This window comes from Callorhinus ursinus, unplaced genomic scaffold (genome assembly GCF_003265705.2).
Source record: "Callorhinus ursinus isolate GAN/ISIS: 27379988/994484 unplaced genomic scaffold, GSC_fseal_2.0 scaffold4, whole genome shotgun sequence".
In the NCBI taxonomy this organism is placed as follows: Eukaryota; Metazoa; Chordata; class Mammalia; order Carnivora; family Otariidae; genus Callorhinus; species Callorhinus ursinus.
Genome location: NW_027397066.1, coordinates 39,778,603 through 39,806,581, shown reverse-complemented (window position 1 = coordinate 39,806,581; position 27,979 = coordinate 39,778,603). Strand labels below are relative to the sequence as shown.

Below are 27,979 nucleotides of genomic sequence, written 5' to 3'. Positions count from 1 at the left end.
CAGACATATAGATTAATAGAGCAGAATAGGAGCCCCCAAAGAAACCTGTGCATATATGATCAGTTAATTTATGAAAAGGAGCCAACAATACACACTGGGGAAAGGACAGTCTCTCTAATAAATGGCGTTTGGAAACTGGACAGCCACATGCAACAGAATGAAATCAGACCACTTTCTTAACACCATACACAAAAATTAATTCAAAATGGGTGAAGGACTTGAGCATAAGACCTGAAACCATAAAAATCCCAGAAGAAAACATAGGTGGTAATCCTTGATATAGTCTTGGAGATGATTTTTTGATTATGACACCATAGGTAAAGGAAAATAAACCAAAAATAAACAAAGGGGACTACATCAAACTAAAAAAGCTTCTGCACATTCAAAGGAAACCATCAACAAAATGAAAAGGCAACCTACTGAATGGGAGAAAATATTTGCAAATCATATATATGATAAGGGGTTAATATCCAAAATATATAAAGAATTCATACAAGTCAAGCAAAAAAATCCCATCTGATTAAAAAATGGACAGAAGATCTGAATACATATTTTTCCAAAGTAGACATACAGATGGCCAACAGGTACATCAAAAGATGCTCAACATCACTAACAATCAGGGAAATCACAATGAGATATCCCTTCACACCTGCTAGAATGGCTGTTATCAAAGGCACAAGAAATAACAGGTGTTGGTGAGATGTGGAGAAGTGGGAACTCCTGTGCTTTGTTGGTGGGAATGTGAATTGGTGCAGACACTATGGAAAACAATATGGAAGTTCCTTAAAAAATTATAAATAGAACTACCATATGATCCAGCAATTCCAGGGTATTTATCTGAAGAAAAAAAAGAACACTAACTCAAAAAGGTATATGCATCCCCATGTTCATTGCAGCATTATTTACAATAGCCAAGATAAGGAAACAACCTAAGTGTTCATTGATGGGTGAATGGATAAAGAGGAGGTGGTATGTATATACATACATACATAGCCATAAAAAAGAATGAAATCTTGTCATTTGCAACAACATGGATGGGACCTCAAGGGCATTGTGCTAAGTGAAATAAATCAGTCAGAGCAAGACAAATATTGTATGAGTTCTCTTATATGTGGAATCTAAAAAATAAAACCAAAAACCCAACAGTGACAAGAAAACCAAGCTTATGGATATAGAGAACAGATTGGTGATTGCCCAAGGTGGGGGTTGGGGGTAAGAGAAATGGTGAAGGGGGCAGGGGATTAAATATTTAAAATAGTTTAAAAATAAAGTGATCAGGAGCAAAAAAAAAATTACAGCAAAACTTAGAATTCATAGTTTCTCTTATTTTACATAAAAAATTCATTAAAGCATCTTTTGAAAGTAAAAATGAGCTGCTTCCCATATATTCTGTGAGATAATCCATTGGTTCCTAAATTGCAATAAAAATTGCATCTCCTTCATAGGGACACCTGCACATCACTAGAAGTATTTTTTGTTCTCTTTGTTTTTATTCAGAAAGAGGTTTAATTAGATTCTTTGCTAATTGTTTTTAGTCCCTAAATTTAAATTACTAAGCTCTACAGATAACATTCTGCACTCTTACCTCTAGCATTTGAGAGTCTCTATGGCTATCAAAGGTTAGACTCAGGAGTCAGCAAACTTGGGGTCCAGTGCTGGTTTGGTCTTTAGGGATCAGGGAGTCACATAATTACTCTGAAGATCAATAATCTTGAGCCTGAAGGGCAGAGGCAGGGGGAATAGCATCTGCCTTACCTATTTCACATAGTTGTGAAAATCTTACTAGAAAATGGGAGTGAAAACATTTTGCATCTTTAACAAAATAGTTATCATTATTAATGCTCATTTGTCATTATTTTTCAATCATCTGAAAAGTCAGGTCATATTAGGTCACATAAATCCAGGTGGCACAAAATTACATAATTAACACTTGAAAACCTGCATGTAGCTTCAGTCATTCCTCAAAACAAAAGAAGAAAGAAAAAAACAGCTGGAAGCTATCAAGGTCACTAAAATATTCAAAGGGAAGGGCTGCGAGTGTAAACAAATAGACTAAACATTATAGAATCCTAAAGACTGATGATACAAGGAAGGCCATGAGAGGAAAGCAATGGATGGATAGAGAGAAAGGGAAGGAAGGAGGGAAGGAAGGAAGGAAGGAGGGAAAGAGGGAAGGGAGGAAGGGAGGGAGGGAGGGAGGGAGGATCATATGCATTAAGCAGTCAATCCCTAATCCCCCCTCCTCCCAGCCTCTGGCAACCACTAATCTGCCTCCTGTCCTTATGGATTTGCCTATTCTGGATATTTCATATAAATAGAATCATACAATATGTTACTTTTTGTGTGTCTGGCTTCTTTTACTTAGCATAATGTTTTCAAGATTCATTCATATTGTAGCATGTATCAGAACCTCATTCCTTTTTATAACTAAATAATGTTCTATTATATGGATATACCACGTTTTGTTTATTCATTCATCTGTTGATGGATATTCAGGTTGTTTTCACCTTTTGGCTATTATGAATAGAGCTGCTCTGAATATTCATGTACACGTTTTTGTGTGGACCTACGTTTTCACTTCTCTTGCTGGGTCGTTGGGTAACTATGTTTAACATTTTGAGGAACTGCTAAACTATCTTCCAAGGGGGCTGCAGTATTTTATATTCCCCCCAGACATGTATGAGGGTTTCATTTTCTCTACATCCTCAGTAAGACACTTGTTATTCTGTCTTGTTGATTCTAGCCATCCTACTTAGTGTGAAGTGGTAGCTCATTGTGGTTTTGATTTGCATTTTCTTTATGGCTAATAGTGTTGAACATCTTTTCTTGCAGCCTATTTCTTTTTAAAATGCATATATGCTTGCTGTTTTTGGTTAGGCAAACAAACCTGTCTGGCAGGAATTCCATCTTTTTTTGATTTTTTTTTTTTATGAAGGGTTCAGTGGTGTAGTAAATGTTTAGCAATTGGTAGTCGAGGGAGAAGCCCTGATTTTCAGCGTTTGCCAGTTTCTGGGGTGTAAATACTCCCACCATGGCAGATTTCCAGCCACCAACATGACATTGAAAGTGGAGCAGGTGGGGCACCTGGGTGGCTCAGTGGTTAAGCGTCTGCCTTCGACTCAGGTCATGATCCCAGGGTCCTGGGATTGAGCCCCGCATCGGGCTCCCTGCTCTGTGGAAGCCTGCTTTTCCTTCTCCCACTCCCCCTGCTTGTGTTCCTTCTCTTGCTTTGTCTCTCTCTGTCAAATAAATAAATAAAATCTTTAAAAAAAAAAAAAGTGGAGGAGGGAAGTGGTATGCACAGTAGGCTCTCATGAGCTGGCATGAACTGACTCTATAACATTAGTGGAGTGAAGTGAGCCTCATTAGGGCTCCCTGGTGTTGTGCAGGGTGGGCACTGTACAACTGTAAGGCTGCCATTCACATATTAGTCTAAAGAGGAAAGGATATAATGTCATTGAGTGTCTACCACATATTTGATCTTCAGCACAGTCTTTTGAGGCAGGTTTTACTCTCTTATTTTCAGAGAAATCCACAGTTTAGAGAACATGTTGATTAATTCAGTGATTCACAGCTAATAAGCATTGAAGTTGGGATTTAAATCAGGTCTTTCTTACTCTAAAACTTATACCAGGTCAGCAACTGCTTTGGAGGGATGGAGGGGGTGTCTCCAAGACCACTCCCAGGTTCCGTTATTTCTGTTGATTGCTGGGGGGACTCACAGGACTCACCATATTTTTGTACTCATTACTACCATTTATTACAGCAAAAGGGAAATCACAACACAAAATCAGCAAAGGGAAAAGGCACATGGGGTAAAGTCCAGAGGAGACCAGGCACAAGCTTGCAAGAGCCCTTTCTCAGGGGATTCACATAGGACATACTTAAAACCTCCAGCAGTGAGTTGTGACAATACACAAAATATCAGGAAGCTCATTGGAGACTCACTCTGTGCCCAACGTTTTTTACTGGGGACTGATAAGTAATACAGGCACCCTCTGTCTAGCATGTTCCAGAATTGCAGACTCCAGAAGGCAAAAGCAGGTGCTCAACATAAGCCATATTGTTTGTACCAACAGTTTAGGCACAGTGAGCTATTCTTACCAGTGCTGGAAATGGTGGGACCTTCCCAAGGTCCAAGTTCCCAGATGTCAGCCAAGGGCCAACTGTAGAAACGCAAGGAGGCCTTTCTAAGAATAGCAGTCTTGAGCCTGCTCTGTTTACTCTTCTCAGCACACTAACTAAATGCAAAAATAGGAAAGAAAATAGAGAAAGTCCAAAGACTATGCCTGCTCATATCTTATGATGTCTGCCTTCCCCTCCTAGTGCCTGCATACAACTTGATATATGGTGGGTTTCTAATAATGGCTTCCTGAGTTGGGCACATCCTCATTTTGATACTCAGCTTCTGTGTGCGTGCATGTGTGTGTGTCTGGAAAGCCTCTGTACTTGAAAGGTTCCCTGCGTTGACCCAAATCATGCTTAATTATGACTGCTTAGCCCAGACATCTCACTGTAGCTTCATAACCAGACTGAATTCTCAGTGACGTTTCTCTCCGGAAAGGCCTTCATTTGAAACACCGAGGTTTGCAATTTGTGTCTCCAGTGGAAATATTATTTCTTTTGTTCCAGTGCCCCAGACATGCTGCTTCAGACTCACTTTTACATCAGTAAACTTTGACTAAAAGTGGAACAGTTTCCTACACCTGACCTCCTCCGTGTCTGGGTCCGTGTTGGGGTCACACCTTGCTCTGTTCTCACGGGTGGGGGGCTGACCGAATTGTCTGCAGAGTATCCCGTTGTCACAAGCACGTTCAAGGGGGCCTTGCCGCAGAGGAACAGGTCTGGGGAAGAATAGACCAGGATACCATGAGCTGACTAAAACCTGGGTTCCTTTTTTTCTGGGTTACCAAACAGACCAAAGAAAAGAAAAGCAACTTACCTTCTCTTTGACCAGTTCCCTCAGTTTTCAAGTGAAGTAGAAATTATTTTCCTGCCTATGGTTTTGCATAATTATTTTTCCACTAGCTACTTTTTTTTTTTAAGATTTTTATTTATTTATCTGACAGAGAGAGAGGGAACACAAGCAGGGGGAGTGGGAGAGGGAGAGGCAGGCTTCCTGCCGAGCAGGGAGCCCGATGTGGGGCTCGATCCCAGGACCCTGGGATCATGACCTGAGCCGAAGGCAGACGCTTAACAACTGAGCCACCCAGGCGCCCCTCCACTAGCTACTTTAATGTAATGGCTGGAAATGTTCTTTTTTAGAGTTAAGAAAGGCAAATTTTCTGAATAAAACAAGAAGCACTGGTTCTGATGTTAGACGGCCAGTGTCCAAATCCTAGGCTCTGTCATTCACTAGTTTATATGACACGAGACTAATGGGAAACTTAAATATTTGTACCTCAGTTTCTTCATCTGTGAAATGGGGACAATAGTGGTTACTACCTCATAGGGGAAGACTCAGTTGAGACATGCATCTAAAACATGCACTAAAGGAATTTAAAGCAAAATCTGCCGTAGAGTGAGCCTTGAAGAAAAATTAGTAATGTTGCTGTTACTGTTAAACCATTGGTGTCTGTAAAAATCTTTTCTCTCTTTTTGACTGCTTATGTCGATCTGAGTAAATTGAATTCCTTACCCTCTATCCTACACTCCTTTAAAACTTTAATTAACAACGGAAAATTTAAAATAATTGTTTGAAAGAAGTTCCAGAGTGGTGGATGAAAGCCTCTTCACCTAAAAACCAGCCCCGGTGTGCTGGAATCGGGCAGCTTGGGCTTGCACCTGTGACTCTCACTGTGTGAGCTATCCAACCACTGACTGGCTCTTGGTTTTCTGGGGAGGTAAGGAGACTACTTCTCTCCTTCCCCTGGAATGTAGCCCCCTCCAAGTCTCGAGTCCCAGAGCCCCCTCTTGCCAGGCCAGACTGGGAGCTTTCTTCTTTCCCTGTTCCTATCTCTTTCCTTTTCCTTCTTCCAGCCTGCCTGTGTCTCTTAGATCCTGCTGACTGGTTCTTACATCACCCATGGAAGTGGCCCCTTGCCCTTGTGGAAGCCCCGAGCTCTTCTTGTTCATGCAATGAAGAACTGGCTTTTATTTCTTGATGTGAACTTCCTTTCTGGCTGCTCCCTCGGGGTTCTGTTCCACGGAGTTTTTTCTCCTTCTGCACTTGCTTTAGGAGGTGTCCTCCATTCCAGTGGCTTTGGTTAGGAGCTCCGTGCTGATGACTTCTCCAGTCTCTGTTTCCCAGCCTGATGTCTCTTCTGTGGTCTTAAGAGTTTTCTCAGGTATCTCAAACTCAGCATGTCTGAAAAGAAATCCAAGATGTCCCCAACTGTCGCTAGCTCAGTGATTGTACCACAGTCTACCCCGGTGCTTATGCCGGAAACCTGGAAGTTGGTCTAAACTTACCCTTCTCCCTCATGTCTGGACTCTTGACAGGTTTGGCCAATTCTGCCTTCTAAATATATCTGTTTTGCCCTTCTTCCCATCTCTTTACCACCGTGATCCAAGCTGCCACTGCCTTTTCTTGGGTGAATACAGTAGCCTCTGTAGCAGTTAGGTTTGACCTAGGCTATGTATCACATAGGACCCCTCAATAATAGTAGCTTAAACAAAAAAGATTTTTTTTTTCTGTTTCACTCTTGGTTGGGGCAATGGGTGGGTGGGAAGACTGGAAGCACGCTATCCTGAATGCATATGGTGGATCCAACCTAGGGATCTTGGATCCTGTGTTTCCCTTCTATCATCTTTGCTTATATATTTTATTTTGGCTCAAGATGACTGCTGGAGGTCCAGCCATCTTGACTGCATTGCACGCTGGAAGAAGGAAGAAAGACAGAAAACAAGAAATGACTTCTCCCATCTGAGTTAGGTCCCTTTACCGGCTTTCCCTGATGCCCCGCACAGGACTTCTGCCTAGGTCTCATTGACTACAGTGTAGCTGCATGCCCATACCTGGCTGCAAAGGGAGCTGAGAAAGTCTTTTAGCCTCAGTATCAATGTACCCAACTAAACGGCAGGGTTCCTTTACTGTTGAGAAGTGGATACCGGGGGCAGACACCTGGGGATCTCTGCCACATCCGAAGAGGCTCCTCTTTTCATGTGTGCCCGCTCCAGTCTGTTGTACACGACAGCCCTAGTGATCTTTAAAAGCACAAATGTGATCATTTCCTTCTCCCGCTTAAAGCCCTTCAGGAGCTTCTCATTTCCCCAATTCAAATCTTAAAAGTCCTCAGTATGGCCTGTGGTCCAGCAGCCTGCCCTCCTGTCTTCGTGAATCTGCAATTCCTTCCATTCCTCGGTCCAGCCTTCCAGCTCAGCAGTCTCTCTGTTCCTTGAAGGCATCCAGCTCCTTTCCATCTCTGCAGCATGTACTTTTGCTGTGTCCTCTGTCTAGAATCCATGTTCCCCTCCCTCGACTGGCTGGACATCTTCAGGTTTCAGCTTAAATGTCACTTCCTCAGTACAGTCTCTCTGGTCTTCCAGTTTAGATTCACTTTCCCTGTATAATATCATCTTTCACTTTTACTTTGTACCACTTATCTCTAACAAGTTATTGGTACAATGATTTTTTTTCAGTCTTTCTTTCTCTGATCTGTAAACTTCACAAGGCAGGTGAAGGCATTGCTTAGCAACCTGTGGCAAGTCATAAATGGTTGTTGAATGACTGAATGGGATTCAGGTTCAAGGATGTATATGATGGATTTATTTTGAATCATGCTAAAGATATTAAAGACATAAGGAGAGGTATCCGTTAGGTAGTCAGATACTCAGAATCAGGCGCAAGTAAGACGATGGGGTTAGAGAAGTAAATCTGAAATCATCAGACCTAGTCTATTTAGTGCTGTTTACTCTACAAGGAGGCAACTTCCTGAGGGGATGTGCAGTGGGTTTTGAAGCCAGACAGATCTGCTCTGAATCCTGATCTGTCATTTACCAGCTCTGACATAAGGCAACTGATAAAACTCTCTGAGTCTCATTCTCTTTCTCTGGAAAGAGAAAATACCTATCCTGCAAGGCCATTTGTATGTGGGTATCTGGCAGATGGGAATATTACAAATTTTTCTGTCTGATTGGTTAAAAAACACCTGAAGAAGGAAAATATTTCTACTTTAAAAGCAGAGACAATGGAAAACATTCTGTCACTTCCTGGTCATCCTGAATGCACATCCCTTTGCATAGTGAAAATAAAGACTGCTTTTCGGTCTTAGGAGGAGAAGGGCTTTGGAGCCTTTTGTAAGCCTTTTTTCTTTTTTAATTTACAAAATCTTCCATAGTGCTTACCATGTGTCATGCAAGGTCTTATGTGCTTCGTAATCATTAACTGCAATCCTCTTAAGTTTGTAAGGAAGATACAGTTATTGTTCCCATTTTATAGCTAAGGAAACTGAAGGGCTAAGAGGTTGAACACCTTGCTCAAGGTTACAGAGCAGTCAGTACATGGTAGAGCAACCCAGCCCAGCTGTCTGATTCTCAAGCTCTGACCCCTTACATGGCACTGCTTCTGGGTAATTTTGTGAGACTTTCTGGCTAGTTACATGTGTATTTATGTAAGGATCAGACTATATTAATCTTTAGGTTCACCAGACCATGAATTAGTCTTTAAGAAAGCCTAACAAACTGGTAAAAGTATGTTTTTGTAATATTACTATTATCCTCTCTTAGGAAGAGAAACTGACCAAATTTTGACCAGATGTGCTCTCTGCTGTTGTGTCTTAAGGCTGTGAGTTTCCAGAGATTTAACTGTTTCTAACGTAAAGAGGAAGTGCTAATATAGTCGCTTGCTGATTCAGTTTTGGTTTCATACTGTAAGACAGAGCTAAAATAACAGCTTCAGAGGGTAAAAATGTACAGTCACATGAAGCAGCAACCGTCCTTCTTAAAAACAGAATTGTAAAGCCAATGAAGTAAAGGTTAATCTTTTTTTCTATTGATAGATACTGGTCAGTTCCATTGTGTCCTGTAATTTTAGGGTGCTGATATTTGTCAAGGCCCAAGGAAGATTCTCATTCATGTCATTTTATTTTATAAGTCAAATCTGACATCATTCTCAGATTGTTCTTGGAGTCTAGAAGGTGGGTATGAGGGACTTTCTTGAAACAGAACTCTAGTGGCTTTTGCTTTTATTTTCTCTAAGGGTTAATATGGTTTTGAAAAAAATATTAATAGCTAAATTTATTGAGCACTTACCATTTGTCGGTTTTGTTCCAAGAGCTTAACATGATGTGACTTTTTAAATTCTTACAACCAATGTATGAAGTTATTTGCTGTCATTCATTCCCATTCTATCGCTAAAGAAACGGAAGCACAAAGCAGTTAAGTAACTTGTTCAAGGAGACACAGCAAGTAAGTGGCAGAGTCAGACTCAGACAGTCTGGTTGCAGAGTCTTTGCTCTTAAGCAATAAGAGCTGTGTTACAATCCTGCTGGTTCCTAGCCTAAGGAGATACAGGATATGTAAACCAAATAAAGTGGTTCATCTTTTTGCACACTTAGTAACAGAGCCAGACTCAGCTTTCTGTCTTTAGCAGCAGGGACCCTTGCATGTTAAAATATAATCCCTTGAGGCCACAGTTCCTCGTTGCCTGGAAGATTAATAATGCAACTCCTTAGTACTCCATACAGAGCCATTCATAATATGATCCTGACTCGGCTTCTCAATTTCCTCTCTCCTGCCTCTTCCGCTTGACCCTGAGCGCATCAGAACACACCACACACTGACATGCTTGCAGTCCTGAAACCTCCCATGCTCTTTTGCAACTACAGGCCTTTGCTTGTGATGCTCTCTTTTGTAAAATCTTCTCTCCTTTCTTTGCTGGGAAAACTCTTATTCATGTAATAAGGCTCTGTTCAAAGAGGCACCTCTTTGGTGCAAACTTATCTGACTCTTTTTCTGGAAGAATTAACCTCTTCTTCATTTATGTCCCACTGCATTTTGTTCAATGAAGAACTTTCCATATTGCCTTATGAGCAATCATTTCTTCCCAGTCACTTGGAAATTCCTGAGGGCGAGAGCAGATGCTACATAAATGTCCAGAAGAGTGAAAGGCTAAGGGGGTGTAAGGTAGACAATAGAAGATGTGGGTCCACTTCGGTTAGTTCTTGACTTTGTTTATGATCTTGTCTATGGGCCATATAAGACTCTTTGATTTGGGGACATAAACTATTCATTGTGACCTGCTTCCCTTCATAACCAGGAATAAAAAGTTTACAAATTGCGAAGTTCACAGTCCTGATAGCTGTGAAACACGCAACAGGGAAAGAGCTATCAAGTTGGTGACCAAAATAGTGTATGATTTAAAAGAGCTGTTATTTTTCCGGATGAACTGTCTGATATTTAAAATTTGGCTAACTTAAAAATTCCAACATTTTCCTGGGTCATCAATACTAATTATTGACTGGGTTCTGACCGTGCCGGGTGCTGGTGGTGATCACACCAGGTGGGCACTGCTCCCATTCTCATGCATCGTTCGTCTGTTATGGGCATCGGGTATCTACCAAGAGCCCCACAAATCGTAACTGCGGTTATGATTAAGTAGAAGGAGCAGTACAAATGGTTTGTATTTCAGAGTGTGAGGTATGTGAACAGGACCAAAACGTACTAAATATACAAAATGTATTAAGCTGAATGATCAGAAATTACCATATTTGATCCTTTTGGACTTACAGTTTCTTATGGTTTGATATATTATCTTGGTGAATTGATGCAAAAAGCTGCCTCTCTTTCTGAATCCACTTAAAAGCCTGTGCATGGTAATATAGAGGTTTCAGATATACTCGACGGAGTTACTATGGTAACTCCTACGCGTTCCTCGAAAGCCTTCCAAGGCTGGTTGCTGGCTAGGCGCTGTGATGTCCTTCTGCTCTTCCAGAAGGGAGGTGAGGGAATGAGGAAGAGAAAACCCAACAGATATTGTCCCCGTTGCAGGTGCTGGTGGGCTCGTAGAGAGTAGATTGGCTATTTGGGCCATGGGGATCTTTTATTTGGCGTTGAGGAGCATCTCTTAGAATGTATTTTGCAACATGGATTAATTTAGGTCAGAGTATTTGAGAGTTAATTGCATTAGCGATAGCAAACTAGGAGGGGATGAGAGTTTGATGGCCCCCAGCAGGGAAGGCCAATGAAGAGCATGGCAGGGCAGCCTGGACTTGTGTATCTTCATTTGTTCTTGGTCAGTTGTTTGACCTCAGCGCCCCATTTACTCAGTTGTAAAATGCAGATGCTACACAACTCATTACTTCGGAAGGGTCAGCAGTTCTGTAATTAATTACTGGGCACTTTGAGATTGATGGATGCAAGAAGCTGTGGAAATGTGATCTCTAAGAGCAGTTGTGTGAACATCTGGGATTGTTTTGTCTTCTGAATCCAGTGTTTACACTACCACAAGTGTAGCCAAAGCTTTATTAGTAGCAATTAAATAATGAGATAATCTCTACTTTTTACCAATTTATAACGGACACTTCTTACGTTCTCACAAAACATTTTTTGTAAGTAGATCCTACAATTTTGATCAGTATTTTTTAAAAATGTAGGTGCGCCTGGGTGGCTTAGTCGGTTAAGCATCTGACTCTTGATTTCAGCTCTGGTCTTGATCTCAGAGTCGTGAGTTTAAGCCCTACGTGGAACCCACTTTAAAAAAAAAAAAAAGGCTTTTAAAAAATGTGATGGAGAGAGTATTTTTTTTTTTTGCCTTTTACTACAGGAAGTTTGAAGTGTATTCAAGAGTAGATAGAGTAGCACAGTGACCCCCATGTACCCAGCACCCAGCCACCTGACCCTGACTCACACTTCACCCCACCTCCATCATCATGTAGCAAATCCTGCCCGCTCCTATTACTTCACAGAAGTTGCGTGTCGTTTCTTCTGCAGATGCTTCAGTACCCATCTCCAGAAGACAGGGAGTACCCATCTTACATAGAACCTTAATGCTCTCACCCAGAACATATCAACAGAGCTTCCTTGACATCATCAAGCACCCAGTCAGTGGAAGACATTGTTTGAAAAGTTATTTTATCTATAGAAGGTTCCCAGTTGAGAGGTTGTATTACAAAAGTTTTCTGTAAATTATTTGCAACACGAAGTGACTATTCCGATAGAAACCACAGTAAAGGAATGGTGAGTACCCATCAGGCCCACAGAAACCCATGGAACATGTAATGAGGCCATTCTGTGTTTTTCTTCGAGAATCTTTCTGAGGGGACAGTTATGGACAATTCCTTTTCTCTTACTATAAGAGATGTTGCGCTAAGCCTCACATTTTCTCTTTCTTGCCATTGTTCTGGTGGTGCTCCCCCCCCTCCTCCCTCCCCATCTTCCCACTCCCATCCCCACCCCTAGGCTTGGGTAGAAGCAAAAGGAAGGCATCGTTCCCAGTGGTGGCTGATGGTCTTCATTGGGGGGAAAAAGAGAAGGGGGCTGGCCCTTGGGGAAGGCTACCATTATATGCAGCTTCATGTTTTTTTTTTTAAGATTTTATTTATTTAATTGACAGAGAGAGAGAGACAGTGAGAGAGGGAACACAAGCAGGGGGAGTGGGAGAGGGAGAAGCAGGCTTCCCGCAGAGCAGGGAGCCGGATGCGGGGCTTGATCCCAGGACCCCGGGATCATGACCTGAGCCGAAGGCAGACGCTTAACGACTGAGCGACCCAGGTGCCCCTGCAGCTTCATATTTTGGAGGTATTTAGAAAACAGCCTGCAGTGTGATCCTCTGAATGCTAGAGAGAACTAGAGAAATGTAGGGGGGTCCTGTAGAAGTTTATTTAAAGACCGAGTTAATGTTCTTTTGCAAGACCCTAGCAAAGCTCGGGTCAGTTTTAAATAATTCATATTTCCAGTTCATACTGGTATGCTTGCACCACTGCCCTCCAGTCATGTCAGATTGGCAGAGAGAGGGGCTTTTCTCAGTGGAGGAACTGGTCAGCATTGGGCAGTGAGGAGGTGAAGTTCTCGAGGGGCTCTGAGCCTCCCAACTTTTAACCTGTTCAGAAATGCAGTCCTGCCTCTCAGGCACAGGCTGGCCTCCTGGTGCGAGGCTGGGGCCGGGGGTGGGGGGGCAGTTGCCGCAGGGCTTCCCACTCCCAGAGCTGTCATTTCACCGGTCATCACTTCATCAGGCCATTGGGCTGTGATGTGATGGGGATGCTAGGGGCAGGAGGGGGGATTGTGCCCCTCGTGCTGCAGTTACAGGTCCTGACCACATGCAGAAAGCCACAGAGTGTGCCCTTTGTGTTTACCAGTTGCCATGGCCACCCACCACCTATCCTGGAAATTACACTTTCTGTTAGCTGTCTGCAACTCTCACCCATCTGAAACTCACAAAGCTTCTCTCTCCTGAGTTTCTCTTAATAAGAGATCAGGTTTGTGTGATTCTAGGTATTTCCCCTTTCATAAAGATCGATGAAGTGTCACTAAAAGAAGCCTGCACACGTGATATGTCCACTGGAGAGCCACACACAAACACACACACACGGCACTTGGAATCCCTAGTACTAAAGCGCCCTGCCACTAGTCAGTGTTAACCACAGAGATGCAAGAACGAAACCTAGGTTATAGAGCCTTCCTTCTCTTTTGCTGCTTAAAAAACCCAGACAGCAGGCCGATTTGCAGTGACATATCCAATGATTGCCGTCTGTGGTTAAGGAGGGATCCGTTGCCAGTAGTTATGAGTGTCTCTGACAGTTGTAACGTGACCTTTACTCTGCTCATTGGATGTCCACTGGTGCAGCCGTACCCTTGAGTGGAGTGGAACAGGGGGGCCGAGGAAGCAGGACATCTCCGATCCCGGTGATCTGGGCATGCCTGCACCCACAAGAATGGCATGTTTCTGAGAGAGCAGTGGCAAAGATAAAAGCAGCCAAATTCTTTTCTGAAACAGTATAGTCAGGTGGTGGTTCTGACTGAAAAATGTGAAATTAAACCCAAGGAAGCCCTGCTCTCTGCTTAGCTGAAGCCCTTCCTGTCCACGCAGATCCTCATTCGTTCGCCGACTTACTGAACAGACTCAGCGAGCACCTGCTCAGTGCCGGCCCTGTCGGGGGTGCTGGGGAGGCAGTATGTCTGTTCCCTCTGAGCTCTCACTTGGTGGCCTCCATCATGCCTGCCTCAAGGAAGGGAGTAATGAGAAAGGAAGAAGGAAGAGGGTAGGACTGGGCACCAACTTTGGGGGAAGGTATAAAATTAATCTTACTTCTCTCCCAGAAATTCATTTAATGCTGGATGAATGGGGTGGATGGATGAGTTGTTTCTAAATTGGAATAAATGCTAAGGTAGAGCCTTCATTTAAATGAGAGCTGATTGATTGCCTTCTTCTGGCCCATTATAAAGTGAAGTTGTTTTGCTAAATCTTTATACCTATTTTTCTCTTTGGTTGTATTTGTTGGTTTTTCTTTTAATTTATTTTTAAAAAGATTTTATTTATTTATTTGAGAGAGAGAGTAAAAGTGAGCACAAGCAGGGGAGCAGCAGAGGGAGAGGGACAGGCAAGCTTCCCGCTGAGCAGGGAGCCCGATGTGGGACTCGATCCCAAGACCCTGGGATCATGACCTGAGCCGAAGGCAGGTGCTTAACCAACTGAGCCACCCAGGCGCCCAATACTGGTATGTTTCCTAAAGAAATAATGTAAAAGCCAGTAAAATATTCAAAATTAAATCCTTCTTTATTACTGAATTCTGTAACGAAATTATACTATATGTGGGGAAAAAAGTTTCAATGCTGGAAAATTTTAGAAATCTTATTTTTAAAGGCAAAAGATATTCTAAACTAAACTTATATTCGTGATTACAATAGGCCAGATACTGTGCTGAGCACTTTATGAGTTACCACAATTAATCCTCATGATAATCCAGGTTGAGTTATTTTAATATCTCCATTTTACAGATGAGGAAATGGAGACTAGAAGAGGTTGGTTAATTTGCATGGGGACACGGAGCCTGCATTTAAACACAGGTCTGCCTGACCCGGAAGCTGTGCTCTCAACCATTATGATGCCTTGGCTGTGCTGTGTCAAAACATTAAGACAGTGCTCAACACATTGTGGCGCGGTCAGTAAGTTAATAAAGAGATTCTAGCAGGGTTCTCACTTGCTGCACACATTATTCACATAAATTTCCCTGGAAGTTGATCAACTTGACGAGTTTCTTCCCTAAGAACTTCTGACTTTAATTTTATTATTTTTTAAAGATTTATTTATTTATTTTTTAGAGGGGGGGGTGTGTGCAAGCGGAGGGTGGGGACGGGCAGAGGGAGAGAAACAGACTCCCCGCTGAGCATGGAGCCCCACGTAGAACTCCCATCTCACGACCCTGAGGTCATGACCTGAGCCGAAAGTAAGAGTCGGTCCCTTAACCGACTGAGCCACCCAGGTGCCCCATAACTTCTGACTTTATATTTAAAGCCACTTTTTATACTCTTCTCATCACTTTCATTGGCCAATCTGTTTCTGATCATCTTCTATTAGGCAGAGTTCTCAGATAGACAGAAATATCAAGTCCCCTTTTCTCTAGCAGTGGAACCACCACATTGTCTCTGGAGTCTGTGGCTGTCTGGCACCCTGCAGATCCAACAGACCCAAGATAATGCTTTCTTTGTGACGACTCTTCTATTTCTTGCCCGACATTTAAAATAAGTATTGGCTGAGAACCCTCATTGGTCCTGGTAAGGCATCCAAATGGTGTGTGTGTGTGTGTGTGTGTGTGTGTGTGTGTGTGTGTGTGTGTGTGTCTGTCTGTCTGTCTGTCTGTCTGTCTTATTTACTACCTAGATTATAAGGTCTCTGCAGGTGGGAAGTGTATCCCGTATCCCATATTTCTTAGTTCTTGCTAAAGAGGTTTCAGACATCTCTCTAGCTGGAAATCCTGGAGTTACAGAGAAATTCATTCCCCAGTAAGATTTCGCATGAACCTGGGAAGAACATTATGAGAGTAAAAGAGCTTTGTTAATCTGAGGTAATAAAATAATCAGAATCTAGTATAAGGTGACTCTGGGCTTCTATTTTTTTTATTATTTTTTATTATTATTTTTTAAAGATTTTATTTATTTATTTGACACAGAGAGACACAGTGAAAGAGAGAACACAAACAGGGGGAGTGTGAGAGGGAGAAGGCAGGCTTCCCGCTGAGCAGGCAGCCCGATGCGGGGCTCGATCCCAGGACCCTGGGATCGACCTGAGCTGAAGGCAGACGCTTAACGACTGAGCCACCCAGGTGCCCCAAGGGCTTCTATTTTTTTAAAAGGAGGCTCCATGGTGGGTTAGTGTTTAGGTATGGCAATTAGTACAATTAAGTTATGTTTTAAAAACTGGAAAATTCATGGTTATAGTCTGATAAACACTTACCTGTTATTTCAGACTGTATGAAAGAAGGCTCCAGGTATCAGCATATATACTCAACTTAGAGGAAAATAGTCAAGAGAAATGAAGTATTTCCATGATATTGTGCTTGCACACCTAAATATTAAAGTATGTAGTGGTGGAAAGCACCCTGAATCTCATTGATATCTAGCTCAGCGTACATATGGCATGTCATATACTAGGTACTGGCCATGGGCTGTCCTCTCTGACAGATCTGCCATGTGAGAGCCCCTTCTGCCTTTGTGACCCAGTTCCTGATTTTCCAGCGTTGTGCTCTTGACATTTTTGGAGAGATGGAGTGGTATAATGGTTATTAGAAGGCATAAATGAGTTCATTTATGTAAATTCATGAGATAGTACCTGGCACATAATGCTGTCTAAGAGTTAACCTATTAGTGTGTCTATTATTCAAATATGTTTATTATTCAAATAACCTATTATTGTGTTTATTACTCAATTATTCACCCAGAAAGTCTCATCATTTCTTTTTTTTTTTTTTTTTAAAGATTTTATTTATTTATTTGAGAGACAGTGAGAGAGAAAGAGCACATGAGAGGGGGGAGGGTCAGAGGGAGAAGCAGACTCCCCGCCGAGCAGGGAGCCTGATGCGGGACTCGATCCCGGGACTCCAGGATCATGACCTGAGCTGAAGGCAGTCGATTAACCAACTGAGCCACCCAGGCGCCCAAAGTCTCATCATTTCATACCTAAGCCATCAGATTCAGAGCCCAAATCTCAACACCGAGTTTCATATAAATTCTTACTGCCCAGAAAAATGTATACCTATACACCAGTCTTAGCAGTAAATGTGTCCAAGTGAGAGGTCTGCCCCAGAATTCAAATGTTGCTATAAAAACCCATTCTCTATTTCTGCATTTTCTGTATCTTATTAGTAAGGAATATTGAAACTAGGTGGGGTAGGAACAAGTAGGCATTCAGGAATTGTGCAGGAATGTGTATTTTTAAGGAAAGAGGGACCTGAGATTTATTTATTTGAGAGAGAGAGAGAGAGCGCATGGGAGTGCGAGTGGGTGGAGGGACAGAGGGAAAGAATCCTAAGCAGACTCCATGCTGAGTGTGGAGCCTGATGTGGGGCTCTGTTTCACCACCTTGAGATCATGACCTGAGCCAAAACCAACAGTCAGATGCTTAACCGACTGAGCCACCCTGGTGCCTCAGGTAGCTGAGAATTACTATGTGTGACATTCATGGGGTTTTAGCTGAATGTATACCTGTGGATTGATCTTGTCATAACAAGTCAGTAACCCCAGTGTACTCTTAAAAAAAAAATTATTTATTTGAGAGAGAGAGAGCATGAGCAGGGGGAGAGGTAGATGGAGAGGGAGAGGCAGACGTCCCCTCTGAGCAGGAAGCCCGACGTGGGGCTTGATTCCAGGCTCCTGGGATCAGGACTCGAGCCGAAGGCAGATGCTTAACCGACTGAGCCACCAGGTGCCCCAATCCCCAGTGTACTCTTAACTCATGGAGCGGGAGGTATACCAGGCAGGCCCGGTGTTGGAGGATTACAGTAATAAGTACAAAATGACAGAAATCAAGGAATGTTAGCACTGGAAATGAAGAGATAATTTAACTCAGTGTTGTCCAAACTTCAACCATTGTGCATACTACTTACATGATTTTGGCATATGTATGTGCCATCTGTATTGTATTGTTTTATACTTAATGTTTCCTGTAAATAATCTCATGTCTTTTTTTCCATAAATACATTTAATTTTGAAAGGAAACTGTATCCCTCAGTAAATGGAAAACCATTAATAAAAGGTAATCATGAAACTAAATACAATAAAAACACACGTTTGTCCTAGTTCCACCTAAAGCCACCTCGGATGCCACCGTAGCATCCTTTGGAAACACTGATTTAGTTCAACATGTTTCCTTTATGGATAAGGAATCTGAAGTATTAAGTAGCTGAGATGTGGGATCTTCTTATTCTAGAAGGTATTTTAAAAGGTAGCTAACTGCTGTAACATGCAATTTCCCAAAACCCAATGCCTTAACACAATAGAGAGTTTATTTCTTCCTTACATTACATACAACTACCCTCCACTTTTGATTCAGGAATCTAAGCACCTTCCATATAGTGGCTCTGTTGTCTTTTTGTTTTTATTTAAGAAGAGCTTTATTGAGATATAATTCACCTACTTAAATTCTGTAATTCAGTGATTTTTAGTAGGCTCACAGAGTCGTGCAACTATCACTGCAGTCAATTTTAGAACATATTCATCAACCCAAAAAGAAATCTTTTTTTTTTTTTTAAGATTTATTTATTTATTATTTGAGAAAGAGAGAGAGCGTAAGCATGCTTGGGCTGAGGGGCAGAGGGAGAGGGAGAGAGAGAATCTCAAGCAGGCCCCTGGCTGAGCGTGGAGCCAGATGCAGGACTCGAGCCCAGGACCCCGAGATCATGACCTGAGCTGAAATCAAGAGTCAGATGCTTAACCACCTGAGCCACCCAGGTGCCTCCCCAAAAGGAAATTTTATACCCTTAGCACGCCATTGTCTTGTGGTGTTCTGAATCTTCCACTGGACTTTCTCATCCAGCTGGATCACAAAGGAGGAGATGGACCATGGGAGATGGTATGCAAGGTTTTAGAGGACAGGAAGTGGTCTTATATCACTTCCACCTGCACTCCCTTGGCTAAAGTTCATTCCTGTGCCCTCACCTAAATGCATGACGATGAAAAAATGCAGCAGAGATGGACATCCAGGAAGAAGAAAACGTGGCAATCTGAGCTCACTGGCATCGTCTCTGCTCCAAGGGATTTGAAATCTTTGGATTGAATTTATTAAGTTCTGGAATTCCTTGAATTTGGAAGTCTGTTACATGAAATCTATGAAGGATCCATATACATTTATTTCTACCTAACTCATTCTAATTTTTACTAATTTTATTTATTTTTTTAAGATTTTATTTCTTTATTTGACAGAGAGAGCACAAGCAGGGGGAGTGGCAGGCAGAGGCAGAGAGAGAAGCAGGCTCCCCGCAGAGCAAGGGAAGCCTGATGTGGGACTCCATCCCAGGACCCCAGGATCATGACCTGAGCCGAAGGCAGTTGCTTAACCAACTGAGCCACCCAGGCACCCTAATTTTTACTAATTTTAAAAATTAAACTAGGTAAATCCCTTTTAGACTTATTTCAAAACACATGTTAGTAAGTTTTGCTTTCAACTGTGATAAACATATCTGGTAATAGTTTTTAGAAGTGTTTTTGGGCCACAAGGGGGATTTGGGGAAGGGTTGCCAGAAGTATAGAAAGGTCCTAAAAGGGAATGGCTGCTCAAGAAAAAACTTTTTAAATACAGTGAAAAAAGTATCTCCAGAAACCTTATGCTTGTCTATATTAGCATTATCTTACATGAAGATTATTCTGTGAGTTCAGAAATGGAATTTTCTGCCTTCAGATTCCTTATAATTTATAGCAGTTTTTCAATATCCTGTTTTTATGCTGGATATTATGTTAAAAACCATAATTGAACCATGTTTCTGTAACTGCTGGCTTCTTTATGTAAAAGTGCTGGGGTTTTGTTGTTGTTTTGGGGGTTATTTTTTTGTAGTGTAAAAGCACTCTACAAAATGTAAAGCACCTATGTCAATTATTATAACTTGTTGAAAAGGGAGGAAGAAAGGTTAGGATGCCAAGTTTTTGTTCTTACTTTCCTTTTTCACTAGAATTCAGCCCTTGGTGAAGAGGGGCTTTTCATCATACCACCATCAAGTTGGAAATGCCTTTGAATTTTATGTATTCTACTTCTCCTGATGCCAGAGAGGTCTACATCAAAATTGTTCTCAATATCCACAAAACCCTCTGCCAAACCCATCTTGAGGACTTACTTGTTTCTCATGATTAATGTGTCCTGCTGCACTTAGGCCCATTCTTTGAACTGTGTCCTGAGTGGAAAGGGAAAAGAACTACCCTCATGAATAAAATAGGCCTTTGGCTTGTTGGAGATTTTTAGTAGACTGCGTCATTTTCTTTCTTTCTTTCTTTTTTTTTTTTAAGAATTGACTGGAACTCTTTAGCTGTATAGTATTGACCCATCTGAACTTTCATTGTAAACAATTACTGTTCTTCTCCTTAACCTCAGCAAATGTCTGGTTGTAAACTCCTTAAGACCTAGACATTTTGAACTTGTTTATCTCCATCATGGTTCTTTGGTATCTGTGCCTTGCCGGTGGTAGGGGGAAGTAGAAATCCATATTGATGAATATGGCTGAATGAAGGAACTGTCCTGATGGAATGCAATGAATGTTAACGGCAACTTTGTGCTACCCATCTGCCGAGGACTGCAGGTTCTAGGAATTTTACACAACTCCCCCAGAAATATAACCTGTGTGTGCATATATATGTATGATATTATGTGTCACATATATGGGTATACACACACACACACACACACTTTTTGTCTATATTTTTTGGGTAGTTTCTTGTCACTGAATGTGCCATGTCAGCAGTCCATCTCCCATCTTTGGGTTTATATTTAAGATGTTTTGATTGTTGTGGCCTATTGACAAAGAACAGTGGCTGATCGAACACTAAACAATTTAGTGTGCCAAATGGAGGCCTAATGCTAGCATGGTGCCGTGTGTACAAAAGCAGAGGTTCCCTGTAGTTGAAATTGAGAGAAAGGGTGGAAGTGATTGTCCCATGGCCCACAGTAATGCAAGCTTGTAGATTCCAAAAGAACTGGCTTAGGGACAGAAATTCAACTCCAGCAAACACCCATCCATCACATTCAAGTAACATTCATTTAAATCTTATTTTTTGTATAATTTTATTTGTATTTAATTTGTGAACTAGCTTTTGTCTTATAGGTATTAAGAGGTATAAGCATTAGAAATTTCCACTTATTTTATGTGTGTCCTTAGTTAAGTGATACCAAGTTACTCAAGTGTGTGTGACACTTAAGAATTCAAGATTGGAATTAGACAAGTTCAAATCCCGGTGTATTGTGTGACTTTTGGTGGTTAATTATACCCTTTAAGTCTTGATTTCTTCATCTGTTACATGGGATGACAAGAGTTCTCATACAATGCTGTGAAGGTTCATTAAGTCATCCATGTGCAGAGGTTCACATAGTGCCTGATTCATAGTGAGTGCTCTACAAGTGTTAGATTTTGACATAAGATAATTTTATTTTTTATAATAAGAGTCCAAAAATATTCCAGCTTGAGAGACCTGGAGTCAGGTAAACGCTTTAGTGTTTTTGAGAGCTCTGGGTTTGATCTGTGGCTCAGCCTCTTAGCTGGTCTTGTAACTGCTCATATGATCAGTTTCATAACAACTTCCCAGGGTTGCTGTGAAAACTAATTAATAGTAAATGCTGCATTTAGGGAGCAATTTCATATGCCAGATACTGTGCTAAGCACCTGTGTGCATTATCTTTATTGCTGCTAAAAGCTTAGCAGAGTGAATAGTAGTGTCTTATCCTGCAGACAAGGGAACTGAGAGGGAGGGGACAGAACTTGCCCTAGGCCATACAACTTCTAAGTAGCAAAGCAGAGTCTGGACACAGGGTCGCTCCTGCCCCCTTCCTGAGATCCTATTGCAATGTGAGGGTGATTTCATCCAGCAAATTTCTTTTGTGGTGTGCAGCTGGGGATAGCCACATTAGGAATAAAAGCTGTGATGGGGAAAAGGGGAGGGATCATTTGCAATATTGGAGGAAAATTATGGTAGGTCTTTCACTGTGCCTAATGGGGACTCAGAGGCCTGGGGTGTAGGGTGTAGAAGGAGGACACAGGGTGTCCTGAAGATAAATAGCTGACTTCCCACATTTACCTGGGGCCAATGAGTGCTTGTATACGTTTAGAAAAATGTTATTTCATTAATTTAGGATTGATATTGATATTCTTAAAATACTGAGTATTCTGGAAATTAAAGGAAAACAGGGTACCTTGAAAGACTTCCCGGGGGATAGGATCTCTTGCATTTACCTCCCAGTTCTGCCATTCGGTTGATATGGAGTTTTAAGCAAGTTATAGTTCATCTCTAGATCTAGTTTCCCCATTTCTGCTGGTTTAGAAATGTGTAAAATGGCAATTACTTAACTCATTTTCAAGCATGGTAGAGTATATAGAGGCCATGCAAGAGAGGAGAGATATATATCCTGTGTTATACACACACACACGCACACGCACACGCACACACGCACATACAGAGTGTCATACATACTTCTTTGCAGACTGGCTCAGCACACTGTTTAATGAACATCTGCTAAGTGCCAGGTAGATTTTTCAGCTTGGATGACTCAAACATGAGTAAGGTGTCATCTTGGTTTAATTGTGATTTTCAGTTTGGTGGGCAGGGTGAAGGCTGTAGAAATAAAAGGGAAACTTCACATGAAACATGTAATGACCTTGGATATTTCTCCTTGGGCCACAATAGTAACAATAATGTATAGCATACTTCAGTTATCATGAACTAATTTTCCTATTGAAGAAATGATAAATAATCTGAATGGAGAAAAAACTGTATGTTCTATGTCCCTTCTCAGTGTTAACTCTGATTCACCAGAGTGCAAAGACCAGGTGTTAAGGGGGCAGGCACATGGCTCTTTCAGCAACTGTTAGGGTTCCCTATGGCAGGTCTCTTCCTTGACCTTGCCTAATCTCCTAGGGTTCCCTGAGATGTGGCTAGAATAAGATTCTACTATATATACACAACATATGTGTTGAGAAAAGCAGAATTCTCTTTACTATAAAGAAAGTGATAAGCATTGCTGAGTACGAGCCTCATATTGTCAATTCCCTTCAAACATTTCCAGTGGGTTGTCCAATAATCAACTCAAAAAACATTTCCCAACATTATCTCAAACCTGATTCTTCTGTGTTCCCTATGGTGATTCATGGTGTTGGTGTCTACTGGTCACTCAGACTCAAAATCCCTGAGGTTTCCTAACTCCTTCCTCTCTCTTAATCCCCGCATCTAATTGATGCCAGAGTTATGTGGACTCTCTCTTTTAATGTTCTGGCATCCCTGCTTTCCTCACCTGATTTACTGCCATTGACTGGGTTCATGACCTTGTCATCCCTCACCTGAACGACTGCAGCAGGCTCCTGGATAGCCTCCCTGTCTATCCATTCGTCCCCCTGCCATTAATAATTAATGATTTCAAAAGCAAACCCCAGTACAGCACTCTTCCTTCCAAACTCCTAAGTCTGGCGTATAGGCATCTTCCTAATTTGGTCCCAAATAACCTTTTTGGTGTCATTTCCTACACTTCCCCTGAACCACTCTGAGCCACATGAATTTTTTTCTGTTGCCTAAATGAGCGCTTTGTTGTCTCTGGTGCCTGGAATATTTTTCTCTACTTTCTCTACAGGAAAACTCCTGCTTACCCTTTAGAAACCAAATCAAAGTGGTACTTCCTCCCTGAAACTTCCTCAGCTTCTCCTGGTCCAGTCATTGCCCCACTCCATAAACACCATGAGTTCACATGGGTTCATCATTACCTGATTCTGAATCATTACCCTCTTCTCCTTCCACCCAGTATATTATTGTGAACTCCTCTTAGGGAAACCCTCAACCCCCTTGTGTAATTTTGCAGCTACAGCACACAACGCTGTGCTTGGTGTCTGATCAGTGTTTGCTGGTGGGCTAGATAAAATCATGCATGAGCAGCTTATATTTGAACCTTTATCTGCAAACCCCAATATTAGTACAGTACATGAATAGATTGTATGTCCCAGAACATGAATTTAGGGGGCATAAGTCAACCCAGTATACAGGCCATCCTAAATTTTCCAGTATAGATTGACCTGCATTTAACAGCTGCATTTAATAGCAGGGGCAGGTGGTGGGTGGAGATGGGTATCTTGGAAACAGACCATATATAGCCTACTGCTCAAGGGCTAAGAGAGCTGGCAGGTGATAAATGATCCCTGAGACCAATGTCAGGAAAATGCCATGATGTCAACAGTGATTTTCTCCAGGGTTGGGAGATTAAGGGTCATTTGATTCTCTTTGTGCTGTTAGTATTTACTAAGGTTTCTACAATGAACATGTGTGACTTGTTAATAGTAGGATGGTGCTCTGGCAATTTCTTCCACCCATTAACTGTCACAGGCCTCAAGAGCAGGGTGGATGGCCCTGTCTGACCAGACCACTTAATACTGTGCAGCAGGTTCTTTACAGGCTGGCCCTGCTCATCTTTCCATCCTGCCTCACGCACCCTGTGCTTCAGCCACACTGGTCTTTTTTTTTGCTACTTATTTATTTTATGTAGCCAACACTTACTGATATCATATTCTAGGCCAGACACTATTCTCAGCACTTGGCAATACCGACTCATTTAATTCTCATAGCTGTTATTATTCCCATTTTACGTATGAGGCAACTGAGGTCATTCTGGATTATGTTTTTCTTCGTATGTGCTGTTTACTCCTTCCCTGTCATGTGCCGTTCAGTTCTCTCCCTTTCACATACCAGAATTTCTCTTCCAGAATTGGCATTGAAGCTTCAACTCCTCTGTGTCCATGAGCATCTTTTTAATATACAGTATCATAACTACTGTCTGTCTTGGGCAAGTAATTTTCGTTTCTTCCCTCTGTACAATGTGTCTGGTCATGTTTACCTCACAGAGTTTGTGAGGATTGAATGGCACAATAGTTGAGCTGTCTGCTTAGGAAGTGAGCTTCCCTGATCTTGACCTTGTGCTCCTTGACACAGTTGCCGACGCAGGACAGGGTTGTCTGTGGAACCCTGAAGGGATGGGAGAGTAGGAAAAACCAGGATGACCCAAAGTCAAGACCACTCAGGGAGAAGAGAGTGGTGGCACTTTCAGATGCCCCATAAAGGTGTGAGTGGATGACAGTTGAGGAAAGACTGTTGGGTTTGGTCCCTGGTGACGTTTTTGATAGCGGCTCAGCAGGCGGTGGTGAGGTGGATGTAGATGGCAGGTGGCTGAGGACGAGGAATGGGCGGGAAGGAAATGAAGGCTGAGGACGTAAGCATCGTCTCTTTCAGGAAGGGAAGAGGGAAGCCAGGGCAATAGCTGGGCCAAAGAAGGGTTCTTGGTATGGATGGGAGAGGCCCGAATGTGTCTGTAGGTAGAAGGAAGTTCCTCCAAGAAGCATGGCTGGGGAGAATGTTCTTCTCTCTACCCTGGCTGAAGCTTAGTCCATGCTCAGAATCTTTGTTGCCCCCCTTGGGGACTTAGCTCCATTAATGCTGTTGCTTGTTTGCAGCTGGGTTATCCCAGGGTCCACTGGGCTTTGGGGTCAGTTGGGGTCCTTGATGAATATATTTAACCTGTCTGAGCTGCAGTATCCTTAACTCCTCCAAGAGACGGGATGAAAGAGAAGAAAAAAGATAAATTTTAGAGTGCTTTTGATCTCCAGAGGGAAGAAGTTGGAGGGTGTGCTCGTGGGAAGGCTGTTCTCTTCTTCATAAAGCAGTGAGGGAGTGCGTCTCCTGGGCTGAAGGGAGTGGGAAGGGTTTGTAGTTCTGATGAGACTGGTGTTCTCCACGGAGGCCACCAGGTTCCTCTATGAGAGATACAGGCAAAGGAGATGAGGAGCCGCAGTCAAGGCCTGAGGAAGCATAGAGAAGAAAATTAGGATTATCGTTGACTTTCTGCAACCGGGTGTGAAGGAGTAGGGAGGGTGTAGATAGAACTGGTCACTGACACAATTGTCAAGAGACATGTGGGACTCATGAAGAGGTTGGGGGAGAATGGGAAGAGAGAGAAAGAGGGTACTCTGGTGAAATGACCTCCAGAAGAGTCCAGTCAGCTGTCAGATGGGAGCTGGTGGCCTGGGAAAGTGGGCAGGTCTGAAAGTCTTACGGTGACAGTAAAAATGCAGCGCAGGTTCCTCAGAGCAGGACAGGGGGCTCAAAGGTTGTGACCAGAGGACAATTTTAGAATATTCAGTGAAGCAGTTTTGAATGACAAGAGCCAGGAGGTAGCGGGGTCACCCCAAATATTACAGTGTCCTTCATTTCTCTGCTTTTCCTTCTATTCTTTATCAGACGAATATCTACCATCCTCTTTCCAAAGATAACTTAAGTCTTTATACAGCTTTTTGTGTGGAATATATCAGTTAGTATTATTCAGTGAACCTTTTTTATTTCTACGTTGTTTGTAATCATTTTTAATGGGTGTATTTTATCAACTTATGTTGGCACATGCTACTTTGTTTTCTTCTGGGTTTTTCCCTTTGATGAATTTTCGGGCATGAGATTACTATGCTTCCGGGTGGAGGGAGGTCCTGATGTGTCCTTAGTTAATTGCTGCAGGCAGAAGTTCAGTGAGCAGAGAGAGGGGAATAGAGAAATAGAGGAGAATATGCAACAATAGAATCCGAATGGGAGTTTTATGTGAATACCTTAAGTCCACCTCAAATCCTCCTGAGTTATCTGGGTTGCAGGAAAAAAAAGTAACTGGCTAGAGTTTGCATCTGTGTTCAAGTACGTGGAGTTCTTTTTTTTTTTTTTAAAGGTGATTATTATTTTTTATTTATTTATTTTAGAGAGAGGGAGGGAGAGAGAGCGAGCGCATACGCAGGGGGGAGAGGTAGAAGGAGAGGGAAAGAATCTCAAGCAGACCCCATGCTGAGCACGGAGCCCTATGTGGGGCTTGATCTCACAATCCTGAGATCATGACCTGAGCTGAAACTGAGAGTCGGAGGTGTAGCTAACTGAGTGCTCCGTCAAGTACCTGGAGTTTTGCTTGGTTTGGTCTTTGATGCTATTTTGGTGGGGTGAGGGAGTGGGGATCGAGTGCTGTCAACAAGATGTTGAAGAAATTCAAAAGATATATGTCTGAAAGGGGAAGGTGACAATAAAAGGGAGTTTTGGGGGCAAAAATGTGTTTTGGGGGCAAGGATAGGAAAATTTCATCTTTAGAAATAAACAGAAATAATTACTTTTTATATAATAATATTATTTTATTACAATTCTCACAACGTTAGTATTTTGAACAGTTTTGACAATAAATGGAGACATGATTTAGGTAATTATTAAGAAAATTGTAGTATTTTGAATCGGTGATTTCGTTAACAAATTTTTCTATTAATAACATTTTTTCTTGTTATGATTGCAGTGGTTCTCCCTTTGTTTTTCTTTTAACAGAAAAAATACAGAAAGGGATTTATTGATGTTTCAAAAATCAAGTGTGTGGAAATAGTGAAGAATGATGAGGGTGTTATTCCCTGCCAAAATAAATATCCATTTCAGGTAAGCTGGCGTGTTTTTTGCCACAGTATAATTCTGGGCTTTTAGTCATGCTTACTATTCAACATTACAGTTTCCTGCCATTGCTTTGGTGGTTGGTAAAAAATAATTTTTTTCAGCTTTAGTGAGGTACAATTGGCACATAGGAATTGTGTATATTTAAGATGTACAACTTGATGTTTTGGTATAATGTGTACATTATGAGATGATCTCAGTCGAGCTGATTAGTGTATCCATGACTTCACATAATTATCATTTTCTTTCTTTTTCCTTTCCTTTCCTTCCCCCTTCCCCCCTTCCCCCTTCCCTCCTTCCCTCCTTCCCCCTTCTCCCTTCCCCTTCCCTCCTTCCCTCCTTCCCTCCTTCCCTCCTTCCTTCCTTCCTTCCTTCCTTCCTTCCTTCCTTCCTTCCTTCCTTCCTTCCTTCCTCCCTCCCT

At 42.1% G+C, this 27,979-nt stretch overlaps 1 protein-coding gene across 4 annotated transcripts in view; it reads left to right on the top strand.

Moving 5' to 3' along the window:
• TEC (tec protein tyrosine kinase) overlaps positions 1-27,979 on the top strand; it is a 143,002-nt gene that overhangs the window by 79,266 nt on the left and 35,757 nt on the right. For all 4 annotated transcript variants that reach the window (XM_025886920.2, XM_025886918.2, XM_073891632.1 and 1 more), the window contains one exon: positions 27,442-27,546. In XM_025886920.2, coding sequence (XP_025742705.1) covers positions 27,442-27,546 — 105 coding nt within the window. Of the gene's footprint in view, positions 1-27,441; positions 27,547-27,979 lie in introns of those variants that run through there.